Source organism: Hetaerina americana, unplaced genomic scaffold, assembly GCF_022747635.1.
Source record: "Hetaerina americana unplaced genomic scaffold, ioHetAmer1.1.p SCAF_2, whole genome shotgun sequence".
In the NCBI taxonomy this organism is placed as follows: domain Eukaryota; kingdom Metazoa; phylum Arthropoda; class Insecta; order Odonata; family Calopterygidae; genus Hetaerina; species Hetaerina americana.
This window is the reverse complement of record NW_027286763.1, coordinates 74,395,126-74,412,187: the sequence shown is the minus strand read 5'-3', so window position 1 is coordinate 74,412,187 and position 17,062 is coordinate 74,395,126. Positions and strand designations below refer to the sequence as shown.

Here is a 17,062-nt window from a genome sequence, read left to right as displayed (position 1 = left end):
CGTTTTTGGATTAGCTTTCCTATCCACAGAATTAGTAATAACCAGTAGCCGAACATTTTAAACAATGTGGCTGGCTAATGCTATGTAGGGTATAGAGCCTACATTTCTAAGGTGTTATTGTAATTATGCAGTTGATCTCGGCCATGAAATTTCTAAACTTTCATGTTGAAGTGAATTAACAATTTATTTTTGTTAATGGAAGATTCCTTCAGGTTTATTGCAGTGTCTTTTTAATGAAAATTATTAATTTTTACAGGTTTTAACAAAAAGACGAGTAAAGAAATCAGACGAAATTGAAAAATTTATCAATTCAAAATTTTTGTTACTTAGGCTAATACAATCAATTGGCTACCATGTACAAAGATATATCCAGGAATGTATACGAGAGCCAATTGATTGCATGGGATTTATACCTGTCACGTTAACTTAGAGGTACCTTACTATTTAGTCAATTGCCTGCCACTTTGAAATTAAGGTGTTTTCATTATTTTCACACAAGCTTTTAACTATTTTTCGTCTGATTACTCGCAGATCCTTAAGGTTCTGTGTATTTAAGTTCCGAGAATTCGATAACATTGACTCCTGTAGATCTCCAAATTGTAGAAGAGAATGTGTAAAAAGTATCCCTTGCTTGCTCAATTAGTTAATATTTCTTAATATAATGCATTTCAACATCGAACTGACAAAATCAAGGGGGTTTGACTCTTCGCCAAATGACGGAAAAGTGAAGAAATAAAGAGCTAATGGAACTTTTACATTGAAAAGAAATGCCCAGATTTTGGCTTAATAAAATATTTACTTACACTTTTCAAGCACCCGAATTGACTTTCCAGTTGTGTTTGATATTAAAAAAATGTTGATATTTTAAATTATGCTATGCAATTAACCTGGAAAGTATTCCGATTTTTTAATGCTCACAATTAGAGTAGAATACTGCATTAAGAATGCGTTAAAATAATGGACGCAAGGATATTAAGCAGGTTCTCCTCGTTAACGTTCCCTTCCTCGGGTTAACATTTCATAATTGTTTAAAAATTCAAACAAATATTCTAACATTTATTGAACTCTGTGCAGTGGCAAACACTCTATTGCAAATTTGAGGTATTCTCTTTCGAAATGTAACTTCATGATTGCCGCTAAGGTGACGTCAGGAAATCGGTGGTGTAATGGGATATTTTGTCATTGTTTAGTGGGAATCGGGTGTTTATTTGGAGACTTAAGACGATTTAGCATAATTTATTGTCACTCAGGTTGAGCGTGTTATGATAAGCAGAAGTGGCAATTTGAAATTACTTGCATATGACTTTTTTGTATTATTCACGGTAACAGGACCCATGCGGTTAAGAGAGAATTGAGGCATTTAGTTCTGGGTAACGCCGGCTTCGGGCACTAGCCATGGTGGCGCATTGTCGCCAGTAGAAACAGGAACGCTATCTGGACGGGATAACTCCCTTGGCTCGTAGTCTTTGGTTCGATGTAGTAAGGTCAATGAAACTGCATCCTGAATGACCAAGTATCAAACGGTTACGTATGATAGGCCTCTTACCGTGATGGATTATCGAAAAAATATGTTTCTATTTTAATCAGAAAGATTGCATGTGACTACGTGGGTGATTTTTATATCTGTGAATTGTGTATTCCTCGTTAATCTGTTGACAGTTCTTAAGACTATAACCAATCATGGCGAAGTGGGTCACGTGGTTCAGACGTCGTGGCGTTTCAGCTGCCGTTCGAGGCAGCTTAGCGTAGGGTGTCCCTGGAGTGTGGGATTATGATATCGTGTTATTTTGCGTAGTTTTAGCTCTTCGGAGGTTGATATTTGATTGTAAATCTGGGGCTAAAATATTGGGGTTCATAATGACCATAATAGTTTTCCTCATAGACACTTCCGCGTCTATGAATCAAAGAGCTTATTTGGGTGGACGCCCAACGCTGCTGGATGTTGCGAAGGGCGCTGTTGAGACGTTCGTAAAGGTAGGCATACATTCGCCGGAGTAGGTGCTGTTGGTGGAATCTTTTGTCCCTATTGTAATTGTTTTAATTTTTTGGACATTGACGGAATTTGTACATTGTAGGTACGGCAGAGGTCGCTGGAAAGCCGTGGAGATAGGTATATGTTGTTGACTTTTGAAGAGCCTCCCGCTAATATTAAGGTACATTCTGTTATGGCCCGGGAAGAATTAAGTTTTATTTCTTTACCGATTAATTTGATATTGCGTTTTTTTCTTGCACTCTAAAATATTTAGCAGAATTGTTTCTATTATTTGTTTGGGTTGTGTAAATGATACCGCAATGACAGTTGGCTCTTGTCATGCGCATTTATTGTCATGTCGTCTGCTCATTTGTGTTATTGAAAAATTGTTGTATTTGTCATGTTTAATCCCTTCTTCAAAGACCCTGCGAAAACTATATTTTGTTATCTGCTGTCTCTAGTTATTATCAGTGATATTATTTGTACCCTTATAATGATAACTTAGTTTATATTGGGAATTCGTCTCTTTTGACAGGCTGGCTGGAAGGAAAACTTAGCGACATTTATGAATGAGCTGAAAAACCTCCAGTCTACTGGCATGACCATGATGGGGGCTGCATTGAAACACACTTTTGATGTTCTTAATATCAATCGAATGCAAACTGGTATAGATACATATGGCCAAGGTCGATGCCCCTTTTACCTTGAACCTTCTGTCATTGTTGTTATAACAGATGGGGGTAAACTCTCCAACAGTGTCGGGGTTCAGGAAGATGTAAGATCAAGATAGCTTATTTTGATGTATTTTCACTCTTGAAATATTTTAGAAGTTGTTTGCATGAGTGCTGTTTTCTACCTAACTAAATGCCCACTAAATTTTGTAAATAATCCAAATATATTAACATTTTACGGATACAATGTTTTGTTGAGGATTTATTAAATTTGTATTTATATTCTTGATCCTTGCTAAAGACTCATTGAAACCATTTGCTATTACTTATTTGCATAAATTTACACAGATCTGAGAGAATGTTTACTATTTCTTTTTCGTGTTTTTGTCAAGTTAACTTTGGTTTTCATAAATTTTTTATTGAGTGCCTTTTTAAGTTTATGTGCATGGTAGTGATATAATTTTGTATAAATGAACAGCCTTCCTATGATCTAAGTCGTTTCATATTTAGTTTATGTATTCTGCTAAGAAAGATGATCCTTTAATATTGGAGATGAGGAAGGAAAGAAGTAGCCGTTGGAAGCAATTATAAATGGTTAACCACAGCTATTGTACCCTTTGCATTTGGTGGCTTGATAAAAGGATTGTGGTATTGCTTGATTATTAATACAGCCTTGAGGAGTGATGTTTAATCTCATGGAGATTTAATATTCAAATTAAAAGAATAAAGTGGTGTAGGCAAGGAAATGTGCCTACATGTAAAAATTCATGCCTATCTCAAATAATCTTAAATTCAATTGGGAAATAAGCATTGGTTTTCTATTTCAATGGATTACTTGTTTTGAGATTCTTTCTTCTCCATTTTCACTCCTAAGTTACTCAGTTAAGGGTCATTGTTCTTATTTACTCCTTGTTATGTGCTATATTGTTTAGTTTACTGAATTGAAGATATTTTAGGGGATGGTTTTTCCAAAACATAACATTGATGATAAATAGGTAAATTGTTTCAAGGAGGGTGCAAAAAAATTATAACAATCACTTTATATTTATGTAATTCTGGCTCACCAGTCTCTTGAATTTGACCATTTTAGCTTCTCAAAACATCCAAATGCTAAGCTAGTCTTTGTAAACATTGATTTGGAAGGCTAGTCTTTTTTTCTGTCTTGGTTAATGGCTAAATGAAGTCAGTCTTATACATTTTAACACAAAAGACAAAAATTGTCCATTTTTAGAAATTCCTAATAGTGAGTGCTTCGTTTTATGCAATTCACAGTTCAACTTGCCAATGCATTCACCCATACCTGGATCAGAGTTGACACGTGAACCATTTCGATGGGACCAACGCCTTTTTTCATTGGTGCTTCGACTTTCTGGAACGCCTGCAGTTGAACGTGATACTGGGCTGGTCCCAAGTGATAATTCTCCAATTGATGCCATGTGCGAGGTTACTGGTGGTATGATTCCCTTTTTATCTCAATATGGTGCATTTGACATGTCATATCTCAGAATTTATCTTATTGCTATAAATAGTTGTAATATTATTATTGAAAATTTTCATATTGATGTAATTTTTGGATGATTATTTAAATCGATTACAAGCCACCTTCGATATCTTAATGTTCTTGCCTAATATAAACACGTTTTACTTGAGTGATTTCTAATAAAGTTATTAGGGGAGGTGATCAACAGCAGTGGTCATTTGCACCAGGGATAATTGGACAATTTGTAGGGTGTTCAGGGAATGGAGGAATGGTGTTGAGAAGCTAGGTATTGGCATGCTCTAAACCATTGGATGCCAAGGGGTCCACTGTTAAATGTCCCATTTGGCTGATGTGAAGTGCCTTTCACCTAGCACCCCAAGTAAGGGTTAGGACCTGCCATTGCCATAAATTGAGCCCTGGCCCTTTGGATGGGAAATCTGTATGTTCGCCCCTGCACCATCACAATCCCCCCGAGTACTTTATCCAGCTAATTGTAGTGAGCTCCCTGTCTCATAATCTTAAGTACCTACTTTTCTTCTCTTCCACCCTTATTGGCCTAATATTCTTTATTCTGTAACAGTGTCAACATGCCACTACTTTCTATCAGCTGAATTCACTTTCCCTTCTGAAGCTATGATTCTGAACCATTTAATGCAAATTATGTCATATTTTACTGTTGCTCATTTTTTGAATTACCTGTCCTATATATTGATATACCTCTTTGCCAAGTAAAAATATGTGACAATAATGAATAATAATAAAAGGCAAAAGCAAACACATTGGAAACTAACAAGGGAAGAATGTTCTCCCTATTTTGGAGGTGATTTTAAATTTTGTTCACCCGAACTGCTTTTTGCTCTTCAGGTAAGCCTACTGAATGAAGCTTGACAGTTGTAATATGGAAGTGTAATACACTTAATCATTTTAGTCTCCCATTGTTATTAGTGACTTTTATTCCTGTAATTGTGATTGTGTGGGTCCTCAATGTGTAATTTTGAAACATATGGTTGCTGCAGTATAATTTTAATGGTGTTTAAAGGTTGCTATAATGCTTTGACATCACTGTCTCAGATGATTTGAACTGCTTGAATGAAGAAAGGTCAGCTTTTTGGTGGTTTTGAAGGAATTTCGAAATGTTTGTCATTTGGTATTTTACAAAGTGACATCCTTTAATGTAGATGCAAGATTGCAGACTATCCCCATCTTTCATGTGCATTGACTAAAATAATAATCGCTCGTTAAAAATTGGTAGTAATATGATAGAATCTGTGGAAATGTTGTTTTCAGGGTCATGCCTGTATTATGTGAACTAATCCCTGAAATCACATTGCTGTCAAGTCTTCATCGGCTTACCATGGATCAGGGTTTCAGCTGACTATGTTTTGATGGATGACTCTGTCATTGTCCTCGGGATGTTGATGCCCTGAGGATGTTTGTTGACAGAGAAAAACTTGAGTATTTGAAATGAGTGTAAATACCTATGAAAAGATGGTGAGGATGTGTTGATTGTAAGGTACAGGTGTGCCTCCACAACTCTCCACTTGTCGCCAATCTGCAAATCATAGTAAAAGAGAGAGAGAGGCGGTGGTGATGTACTTTTTCACAGAATATTTTGCCCACATACTTTTGGTGTCGTGTGCTTCCCTTCCTTCCTCTACTCAGCTGAGGGCCTCCCCTAAACTTCAACCCTTTTAGTATGTGTTGTGTGTGCTTCTTGCTAAGTATCACTACCTTCTCTACACTCTTCATTTCATTCATTTTACCTCTTTACGTCCTTTTAATTGATTAACATTACAGTTTCAGGTTTAACTTTGCGGAATTACTTCATGATGAGGGTAAAAGAAATCTTTGCCCTTCCACAAAGAGATTTTAATATTTCACCATGGTTTCAATGCTGCGCATCATCATCAGGTGATGATGATGTGCAGCATCAAAACCACGGTCGTGATATATTATATTTTGGGAAGTGCAAAGGGAAATGTGGAAGTGCAAAGTTGCTTTTCTACCCTCATCATTTTAATTGAATCATATTTGTGATGTCTGTATGCATCATCAATAAAACATCATGCCAATGTAAAAAAACTATTCACAGCAGACATTTGGCTTTCATGCAGGAATCTTTATATTATTTGGTAAATATGGTGATGGAATCCAAGCATAATTGTGTGAAGGGTTGACATTAAATGACCTTGTGTAAAATCTGAGCAACCTGTTTTCGGGTGAAAAACAGTGCATCATCAGTAAAATTTATGATAGTAGAAAATAGTTAATAGTATTATATAATACTTCAAAGCATCAAAAAATGTGAAACCTCTATATACATTAGGTTCATATTAACCCATCTAAAATGAATGGGAAAATACTAAACTCAGTGTAGGGGAATATTGGTCAAGCATTATAAATGAGTGAACTACAGTTTTATAAAATTTTTACTTAAAATGAAATTTTTTGTGGACCGAATTCTTGAAATATCTGTAAATAATTTTTCATTACAAAAAATATAGCATGGGTGGCCAGCATTTCTTTGTTAAAAGAGACTATAACTTGACTTTTTACTTAATTAGAAATGGTGTATGCTGTAAGAAATTTCATTATTCAGTTTCTTTATGGAGCCAGCTCATCTTTCTCAGTTCATTGGAAACCCTTATTGTTCTCAGTAAATGTGGCTGTGTTGCTCAGTGACCTGTCTGGCAGTATAGGTGGGCAAACTGTTGGTAAAAAATTAATGTAATGTCTTCATAAGTACCTATATGGTGGAATACAGCATATTTCATGGATGAAGTTCATACAATATGCAGATGACTGATAGGTGAAGTAATATCATGGAATGATAAAATGCTTGTGGGAATTTATTATTCCTGTTCCTTGTTGTTATTGTACCCTTGGATCCAAACATCTCTTGCTGTTAAAAATTCACAAATCCCACAGTGTAAAAATCATTCCCTGTGATTTAGACTCCATCCTCATATTTCTGGTTGATAGCTTAAAAGCTACAGAGACATTTTATGACACAGTGAAATTTTGTGTATACTTACCTTCTCAAATATTGCCAGATTAATTTTGAAATTGAGAGTAATGAACATGGCAGAAATCATGGCTCACTGTTGCCATGAAGGAGCATTTAACTTGCATATCAGGGAATCTTAGATTTTTTGGAAGAATTTGATTCAGATCTTAAATCCACACATGTAATATGATTTTGCTTAAGCCTGATCCCATCCTTCATTAATGATTTGTTTTTCTGCAGGAAGATCCTATTGCATTACTTCCCATCGAATGATGATGCAATGTATCGACAGTCTAGTACAAAAAGTTCAGAGTGGTGTTGTGATCAACTTTGAAAAAATTGGACCTGACCCTCCACCAATTGGAAGTGAAGGTAAAATTGAAATGTGACTTTTGAGTCTTAATTGATATAAAATGCATATTCTCCGTCTGGGATATTGATGAGCTGTTTATGTTGCTACACATATCATTATCTGCCATTTATGTTCTTGATTCCAGGAACCAAAGATTTCTTTGATGATGGTGAGGGCGAGCATATTAGTGACCGAGAATGGGATGCAATTCCGGTGTCAGATAATATTGACAGTGGGAAAATGAGCTGTAATTCTGCTCTGAATTCTGCATTATCTGCTTCTGTGAATGCCAATGGGAATGGGAATAACTCCAAGGGAGTAATTAACCCTCAACTTCCAGTCACATCTTCATTGGGAAACTCTTGGCATTCTTGTCGGAAATTGATCTATGTTCAACGCTCAGCACAGAAGGGTTTTGCTGTTGGATTTTGGCCAATACCAGAGTCATTTTGGCCAGAGATCAGTGCTTCATCCTTGGTAAGCTGTTGTGTTGTAATGGTGGTTTGATGATGATCCCTTCCTGTATCTAATTTTCACCTCTTTTCTTACAGCCTCCACGTTCAGCTCACCCAAATGTCAAGTTTACTTGCACAAGCCAAGAACCAATGGTGATAGAGACGTTACCATTTGACAAGTATGAGCTGGAGCCTAGTCCTCTTACTCAGTACATTCTTTTACGAAAACAGCCTACTGTTTGCTGGCAGGTAGGAATCTACTGTTGTGCTTGCAGTGATTTTATTCACATTATAAATTTTTAATGCCCATTCCTTTTTATATTTTTTGACCACGTTTATTTTATTGATTACAATTAGTGGTTTTACTTTTTTAGAGATGGTTAAGTTAAACTATATATTTGTAAAACCATTGAAATTATAATTTTTGTAGTAAAATTGGCTTGGGTATTAGAAAGCCATGGCAGGTACGTTTTATTAAAAGTTAGTCTGCCAAGTAAGTTTCATTGATGAGTAGCTGTGCCCGGAAATTTAATGCAATTGATTTACTCGAAATGTAATCAATGTATTTATGTAATTAACTTTCTTTAATTCTCTATTAACAGGTCTTTGTGGCAAACAGTGCAAAAAACTCAGAAGTTGGTCACCCATTTGGGTATCTCAAAGCAAGCACCAATCTCACGTGTGTAAATCTCTTTGTAATGCCATATAATTACCCAGTATTGCTTCCACTTTTGGATGAGCTATTCAAAGTGCATCGTTCAAAGCCAACAAATGAGTGGCGTACTCAGTTCAACAATTATCTGAAGACAATGCCAACCTACTATGCTGGGGTATGCAATGGAGTTCTTATTTTTAGATTTGTATTATTTTGAATCATTTTATTATGAGTAGTAGTTTTTACTCTGATGTAATGTTTGATCAATAAAAAATGTATCAACTTTTCAGCCTTTGCGCCGTGCTCTAGTTCGAATGGGTTCACAAGCACTAGCATCTAATCTTGTGCCTGATGGCACTGATAACAGCCTTAGTTACAGTGTTTTGAACTATCTGAAACGGTTGAAAAACCAGGCAAGGCTTGAATTCGACAAGCTTTGTAGTGAAGTGGCTAAAAACAGGGGTGCATTTGCTGGCAATGGAGGATCTAGTACAGCAGCAGGAATTCCTGGGGGACCAGAAGGAATAAGGCTTGTTTCACGTTCACCATTGAAGAAGGAGTTGATATCACATCCACTTCTTTTAGGTAAGTGCATTCCTCCGTGAAATCCCCTCCCTTGATTTTTGTGAACAGTATTATACTTAGTATTCTCCATTCAGTAATTGCATATAGTTATAGACTATGTATTTACTTTTTGTAATTCACAAGTAATGTCATTGTAGATTAATTAAAATGTAAAATTAACATTGTTTTTTAATGAATTCCATGCTTTATTTTTCCATTTGTTTTCCAGATAAATTTGCAAATCTCAGGGATCAGCTGAATGATTTTAATGGTTTTGTTATTGGCATTCGAGGGGGTATTGGGAGCTCTGGGTTGAGGCGAGGTCAGAGTTTCCGTAATCCCTTTGACATTCCACGCCAATTGCTGTTGGATCAGGTTGCCCGTATGCGTTCCAATTTCCTTCAGACATCCCTCTTGCACACTCGCTTGTTGGATGAAGGTAGGTGTAGTTCTTTGTCTGGGACAAAGATATAGAAAAGCATATTGTGGCAATAATATCTGCCGAATTCACCTAAAGATATGTATTTTTCTTCATTGCCTGGATTCTTAGTGCCATCTAATTAAATTTTTCAGTGTAAAGTACTTATTTGGAATGTCTAAAACTGATTAACTGAGTCAAAATTTCACTCATTTTCAGGATTTATTTTATTTTGTAATAGTATTAGAACTTGTTATGAAGGAAGCTTTTTTATTAATTATATTTCCTTTTTACCAGATCAAATGCACAGTATGCCTGTGGGTCAAATGGGTAATTATCAGGAGTACCTGAAGAGGATGCCAGCGCAGCTTCGTGAAATTGAGTCAACTCCTGTGAGACAGCACATGTTTGGCAATCCATTCAAAATAGATAAGGTAAATTCCTGTTTTCCATTGAGGTATTATTTACTGAGCAATACTAAAGGGGGTTAAATATTTTCACACAAAATGGAAATATATTCAATTTAATATTTATGAGCATAAATGACTTGATCAGTTTTGACGGCCTATGGCTCCAGGGAAAGCTAAATTACATATAACGTGCTAACTAAGGTTTAATGCCATAAAAATGTTTCCAAGTTACTTAAAATTATCTACAAGGGTTAAAGTAAAAATTCTTAAGTAGTATGATACTGTTGGACCTAATTTTGAAATACTATTTTAATGGATGCAATTCATCTTAAATCATTTCTGGAATCGCTTACTATTAGTCAGAATAATTGGTAAGTTTTCATAGTGTCTTCAAAGTTAAACCCCCACAGTGAAAAACCATTGGCCATGCCATTGAAGTTAAGACGTCTTACACTTGATACAGATTAGAAATCATGTCATAAACACTTATTTAGAAGCAGTTGGAAACTTGGAAAATTGACATTTGGATCACAGAAAGTAGTGAGGAATTGTCAAATCTAAAATGAAATTCTGAAGAAAATTTTGGTATCAGGGGTTGATTAAATGGTAATGGTGTTTTCAGAGTGACAAAGCCTCTGAAAATCTCCAAAACCTCCCAAGTGCATAAAGGTAATATTAAATGTTCTTCGTACCTACTGCTTTTGTTATTTGAGTTGAGGTGCACTGAAATGGAGGAAATGTATAGCAAATCAAGCAAATGGAATCTGAGGAGTGGTGTTTTAAGTTTTTGGTTATCAGTGTTCTACTTAACAGATGTTGGTGTATGGCATTGGTTGGCAGTCTATGTGTAGAGGCATCTATAGTGTAGGAGTTGTGGTTTAATGCCCTGCTTGCTCACTTTTTTGCAGAGAATGATGGTAGATGAGGCTGATATTGACCTTGTGGGTGGTGGCAGTGGTGTTGGGGGAGGCCGTGGCGTGAAACGTTCTGCTGATTCTCCAGCTGGTTCTCCTCGCCCCAACAAACGGAAACCAGGCCCAATTCCTAAACACATTGTGGTGCGTAGGCCTCGACTACGGCCAGTTAGTGCACCACCTATATTGCCAACCTTGCCTGTTCAACCACTGCCACCTTCTACCGTGGAAAATCGGCCAGAATCGATAGCACCAATGCCTGGTGCAGCTGCACCATTTTGTCCCATGGAAGGCTTATATCCACCTCCAGCGCCCGACCCTATGAGTAGAATTGGGCTCGTTAATGGTAGTATTGGTAAGTGTGGTAGTATATATTACACTGTGTAATATTTGCACATAGTTTTGATGTCGCTGATATTTTTCCCCGCCTAAGTTAGAAAATTTTTGGTCAATTTACTTCAAAATTGAAAAGTGAAGTTCATTCATTATTGCAGTGCTTTTTCAGTTTTCTAGTATTGGTTAAATCTGACATCGAGTATATCCCATAAAATTGGTATATTTCATGATGCATTGCCTATTTGTTTGATAAGGTGCAAAGTGTGTTAACCAGGAAAAATATTGATAGTGGATGTATGAAACTCTGCGAAACACATGGAAAAATGGATGTGTAGCAAGAGGCTTTGATGTGCCATCCTACAGTAAAACCTATCAAAAGCCTGGGTCAAGGCCACAAACCACATGTAGGAATCCAAAGAAAACAAAAGCCAAAATTTTATGTATAAATTGTGAATATTTTCTTGTGTTGAATGTAATACCCATCTTGTTTTCAAACTTCCCACTAAATTGCCTGATCTATCCCTTAATACTTAATTTATGCAATGCTCATAGTGGAGTTAAGATTATATTACTGCAGTTATTTGGTTTGAGGGCAGAACCATCTCCATTAAGATAGCCAATTCCAGTGCAGTGTTAGGGCTTAGAAATGGACCTGGGAATATGACATTGTCAATACCATTAATTGTATTTGCCATACAAATGCCTCTATAACTCTCAACTTCTTTCTATGCCTCTGCAGGCCACTCATGTTTGCCTAGGCATAATTTCAACATCCAGTAATTTTCATTGGTCTCTTATGACTATTAAATCCGCTAACATGATAATTTTCATTCATAAATTAGCCCAGCCATCGTAAGGTTATGTTCAAGTAGTTATTATCTAGAACTCACTAGTTGGAGGCTTATAAAAATAGCTACAGAAACTGCCTGTGATTCTGCTGAAGTGCAGCAGTTTGAGAGTTTTCTAATTCTACTTCCTCAGCTGATTCACACCATGGCTGCTGTGAATATACTCCTATCACTAGAAATGTTCAGGGAGTTTGTTAGTGTACAGAAATATCCCAGTAATCAATTTCGTGCATTATTCCAAAGTTAACTATGTATGCGTGTTTTTGGGCCACAGGGCCATGCAATGGCTGAGGATTGCATTGTGGATATGATTTGACTTATCAGTGTTTAAAATATTTAACATTCTGTGACTCTGCTGATAAGCTAGAAGGATGTAATAGGCATACAGTCTAATGAAGCAGGATTGTAATAACTAGATAAAAAAAATAAGGTACAAGATTTTTTATCATATTCTTAAACTACTCCCTAGCTTAGTGTATTTAAATTTAAGGCATTAATTGAATAAAAATGTGTATAAAATATCACATTGTGACTAATAAACGTAACACATTTTCTTAAAAGGACCCTACTTGAAACAAAAAAAATTTTGCAGAAAATTTTCTATGTTAATGCTGAAAATTTGGGTGCTACAAAAGTAATAATTATTCACAGTAGTCTACTGGGCAGGACAGGTTTTGATAGGCATGACTTCAACCACTGCTGCTCTTTAAAAATCCAGTCTGACTGAGCTAATCACTGTAACTCGCTGCACTACGATGAATCAATCTTCAACTCTGCATACTTTCTACTTCCCTTCATTTTGTCTAATATGCCTAATCTTTTCTTCCCTCTGCATTGCTTACTTAGCATCATGTAGTAAAAAGTGACTTGGTGAAGGTTTTTGTTGTTCAATTAACATATTTTTTTACTTGGAATGTTTCTCAGATGATCAGTTTCAAAGTGGACCCCGTTCTCCGTCTCCGCCTGAGATCCTTAATCACTCAGACTCCATGACGAGCCACCATCACCATCCCCAGGCAAATGCCCCCATTCCACCTCCTTCTGGACTCATGTTTCTTGCGGCGGCTGCATCGGAGCAAGAGGCCGCAGCGGAGGATATAAATAAACTTAACTCTCGTGCCCTGTCATCCAACCATGTGACTCGTTGTCTCTCCCCCCCACCAGTGCTTCAGTTGTGTCCAGATGCACAGATCTCTGACCCCACAGTGAATTCAAGACTAAATCCATTGCCATCAGTGTTGAACCATATGAATGAGGGTGAGGGTGAACAATGCGCTTTGGATCCAGCTGAAGTTCGTCGTCACAACTTGCAGTTAAGGATACAAGTCTACAAGGCAATTCGAAGACCGGGTAAAAGTAAGTATGTGAAACGCACAGTATCATGCATGGAATGTTTGGTGTTAATTTTGCATTCTGAGGAGGAATGGAACTAGGCCAGTATGTTGCGGGAAAATGTTGGTTATTGCTTATTTTGATCAATTAGGGGAATGTTTGGAAAAGCTTGCAAATGCAGTAAGCCAGAGGAAGCAGAAATATGGCCCATCAATTAATCCAGAGGCCATCCCTAATTTACTCGAGAGCGAATTTGGCTTCAAACAATTTAGCCCCTCTCTTCCTTCGTAAGGATCTGTATGATATGCACCCCCTGATGCTATCATTGCTATCATCTGCATCAAAATTTTAACTTTATTTCTAAATAAAGAAAAACAGCATCTAGGCTTAACAAAGACATATTTCACTGTGAATACTAATGTTTATTAGGGTTTTGTACTAAGAAAAGAACATAAACTCAAATTACTTATTTTTTAGTCTATTAAATTAAATGCTTATGTAAAACAAACCTGTCTAAAGGTTTCCCCAGCTTTCAACAGATTAATGCTTACTCTGGATGTTTGGTGTTAATATCTTTTGGATATGATTTTGTTTCTTATGATGCATGATATATATGCGATAACTGAAGTCTCATCTATGTCAAAATCATGCAAAAAGTTGATGTAAGGGAGCGCTTGGGTGTCCTCAGCTGGAAGTTTACTATAAATACAGGCCCTAGTGTTGCCGAATAATATTGGAGATGAACCCAGTATAATATTTACTTACTGACTATCATGAATAAAAAAGGGTTCACATCGAAAACAGAGATACATGTATGACATTTCATTACGGTATAAAGTGATAGCTTGTAAATTTCGAGCTTTTATCTCTAAATGCTTTTCATGACGGTTCTGATCCTCCTATTTTTGTTCTATTCTCTACTATTTGTGTCTTAATATAAAAATTAAGGTACTAAGAGGTGTGTGTGGCAAGTGTTGTAACACAATTTTTTATGGCTCTCTCAAAATCTTGAATATGTTTTCCATTCTGAATTTACTTTCATAGCTCACCGTGTTGCCAATTTTGATTGCACATAGTTATTTTATGTAATTTTCTTTTTGCAACTACATAATGTAATGCTATTCATAGATTCAAAATGTTTTTTAGCTTTTTGTCTTATTAGTTCATGACAATTTTTTGAAATCTATTATCTTCCTCCTGCACTATGGAAAGTGCAAGAGCTTGCAAATCTTTAAAATAAATTTATCTCCGTGTTAAGATTTCACGTTGCTGTTTGGGCATCTAAAGACCATTCAGGGAGCTCTGGAAGTGAGAGTGTCATTTCTCCGGGAAGTTATACAGGAGTCATTACGGTTTAAAAGACATAATCTTGCTGCCTTATTGGAAGAATTTCTGCAAGGAATGGTTGCAGCCTCTACCGCACCTGAAAATATAAGTTCAAGTAACTCTTTTGGGTACACCGGAATGCACTCTTCACCACAAAAAAACCACACTCATCCCTATCAGGTGAGTTTAGGTGTATGGGAATGTTTTAAATTCAGTATCAATTTTTATGCCACAGTTTTGGTGGGATTTTTAAGTAACTTGGTGAAAATTAATGAATTTTCATCCTATAAATTATGAGAGATACAGTTGCAATGAAACTTGATGGAATTAAAAGAATGTTCTTTGGTTTCCTTTTGATTTTACTGCTGTTATTTTGAGAATATCTCTTTATCTCATCATAGAAATTCCATTATTATGTTTTCATTTTATTAAAGCATGGTTTCAACTAAAATTTATTCATTGTTATTATCCATGTAGCCAATATGAATGCCAAACATACATATCTTGGCAGCAAAGAATCTTGTGTTAAGTGAATCATAGAGACTAGAATCATTGAGACTGTTAAGATAAGGGATGGGCTGTTGAATCAATTTTACCAAGATATAATGTAATTATGTATGCGTTAGGTATCTATAAAGCTTTCTTCTAGGTTCAGTTGTGGACACAAGACATTTTTTCATCTTGGCATGTGTTAAATAATTGCATGTACATTCATTTTGGCCTTAAGAAGATAATGAGAAACACTTGTTGCAGATAATCTAATATTGTATTGATATTTTTTTGTGGTAAACAGAAATAAGTAATTTTGAAACATTTTCAAGCACATTTTGCATAAACATATTTGTACTTCAGAAGCTTGTGATATATTTTTTTATCAGGGTCTAAATTAGAACACACAAGATCTTGATAATGTGGTGAGTTTTAGATTAATTAATGAAATGTCAGCTGAAAATGATTTTACTTAGTTTGAGATGCAAAATTCTATTCCTTATGCCATGTTTACTTATTTATGTGCCCTTTACTGAATCTTTCTCACAGGGTAGAGCATTGCCTATGCCGACCTATGGGGCAAGTGGTGTCAATGCGTTGGGACCTGATGGTAAAACCCCCTTGCCTATTGTTCCACGGACAGAACGATAGCAGCCCAAAGCTATCATTAAAATTGTGGCACATGTTGGCTGAAAGCTGTTTTGTTGAATCAATGAATCACGTGTGATAAAAATGACCTCAATCAGAATTTGACAAAACTAAACTTAACTGTTTTCAAGAAAGTGATGATACAAATTTTCATAACATATTGATATTAATATGTTATTACCCCATGTATTTTATATGTAAAGTAGGACAATGTCTTAGGATTTTTCATTACATTGCTGTTATATCTTAATTCATCTGCGGACAGTTTTGTTTTCACGTCATCACTTCTAAAATGTTTCTTTTAATTATGATCCTGTGTCTGAATAAGTGAAGATGACTCCAGTGAGGGGTTTGGTACCGGCTGCTGCTGTTAATTTTTGTTTCTTGCTGGTGCAAGCCCTGTGAAATTTGATAATGGCTCCAATTTAAATTGTGATTTGTGTTGTCGTGGTTTGTTGACTTTTTGAAAATTTGTTGCATTTTAATTGCACAGTGAATGGCATACCGGCATGGTGGCCACCCTGATTGTCTTTCCGTCATTTGATGCAGCCAAAAACTTTTTAATTACCAAAGCTTTTGTTTCTCTATGTATGTTTCATGTATATTTTAATGTCATATGGTGGCATGGAATTGATGACTTGTTGAAATTTGCTTTGTCGCTAAACAAAGAATTTGAAAAAAATACATTTTGTATTGTGTTGACTACAGTTTTATTTTGGACCTCTGGACACTGATATCAGTGATCCTGTGTTATTTAGGGTAGTTATCTTTTCTTCTGTCCATAATCTTTCCAGTCTTACACTGCAAAGAGAACTAAAGGGGGGGTGGGTAGTCTTCGTCGAGAAATTTGATTTCCAGTCAAGGAGTCAAAATAATATTTATTCTGAGTTATGTTACAAATAATTTGCCTAGACAAAAATACATCAGTATCTTGGCATTCCTTTGTGGTTAATATGAAGGAAAGTTTCTTTGTGACATCACATTCTGGAACATTTTATCCTTTGCATTGACTAGTAGAATTTTGCGACAATAATGATGAACGATTCAGTAGTTGGTGCCTTCCTGATCTGTAAGCTGTATCTGCATTTCAATTCATGAACAGTGTTCTACTTTCACACAGATGATTCTTCCTGTAGGTTTTTCTGTAGATTGTGATCTATGACGTGATACTCTTTGAATAAAACC

General features: G+C 36.0%; 1 protein-coding gene across 4 annotated transcripts; it reads left to right on the top strand.

Moving 5' to 3' along the window:
* The first annotated feature begins 1,489 nt into the window (after positions 1-1,489).
* IntS6 (integrator complex subunit 6) lies at positions 1,490-16,624 on the top strand. 4 transcript variants are annotated; one of them, XM_071585364.1, is made up of 15 exons: positions 1,490-1,974; positions 2,076-2,153; positions 2,508-2,747; positions 3,916-4,096; positions 7,371-7,502; positions 7,628-7,959; positions 8,034-8,186; positions 8,540-8,767; positions 8,883-9,177; positions 9,386-9,595; positions 9,872-10,008; positions 10,893-11,253; positions 13,007-13,438; positions 14,673-14,920; positions 15,779-16,624. In XM_071585364.1, exons 1-15 carry the CDS (start codon positions 1,858-1,860, stop codon positions 15,878-15,880), a joined length of 3,246 nt encoding a protein of 1,081 aa, XP_071441465.1. In that variant the 5' UTR covers positions 1,490-1,857; the 3' UTR covers positions 15,881-16,624. The 4 variants fall into 4 exon arrangements, with proteins under 4 accessions (XP_071441465.1, XP_071441466.1, XP_071441467.1 ...); XM_071585365.1 differs by lacking the exons at positions 1,490-1,974; positions 2,076-2,153 and having other exon boundaries at positions 2,375-2,637; positions 15,779-16,623; XM_071585366.1 differs by lacking the exons at positions 1,490-1,974; positions 2,076-2,153; positions 2,508-2,747; positions 3,916-4,096 and adding an exon at positions 4,309-4,502 and having other exon boundaries at positions 15,779-16,622.
* The last annotated feature ends 438 nt before the right edge of the window (positions 16,625-17,062 follow it).

Bases quoted from the DNA above. Each gene is read 5' to 3' on its own strand.
- IntS6 (XM_071585364.1), top strand. From the start codon at position 1,858: ATGACCATAATAGTTTTCCTCATAGACACTTCCGCGTCTATGAATCAA. The intron at 2,154-2,507 runs GTACATTCTGTT...CTCTTTTGACAG, and splicing joins AGCCTCCCGCTAATATTAAG to GCTGGCTGGAAGGAAAACTT. The intron at 13,439-14,672 runs GTAAGTATGTGA...CTCCGTGTTAAG, and splicing joins AATTCGAAGACCGGGTAAAA to ATTTCACGTTGCTGTTTGGG.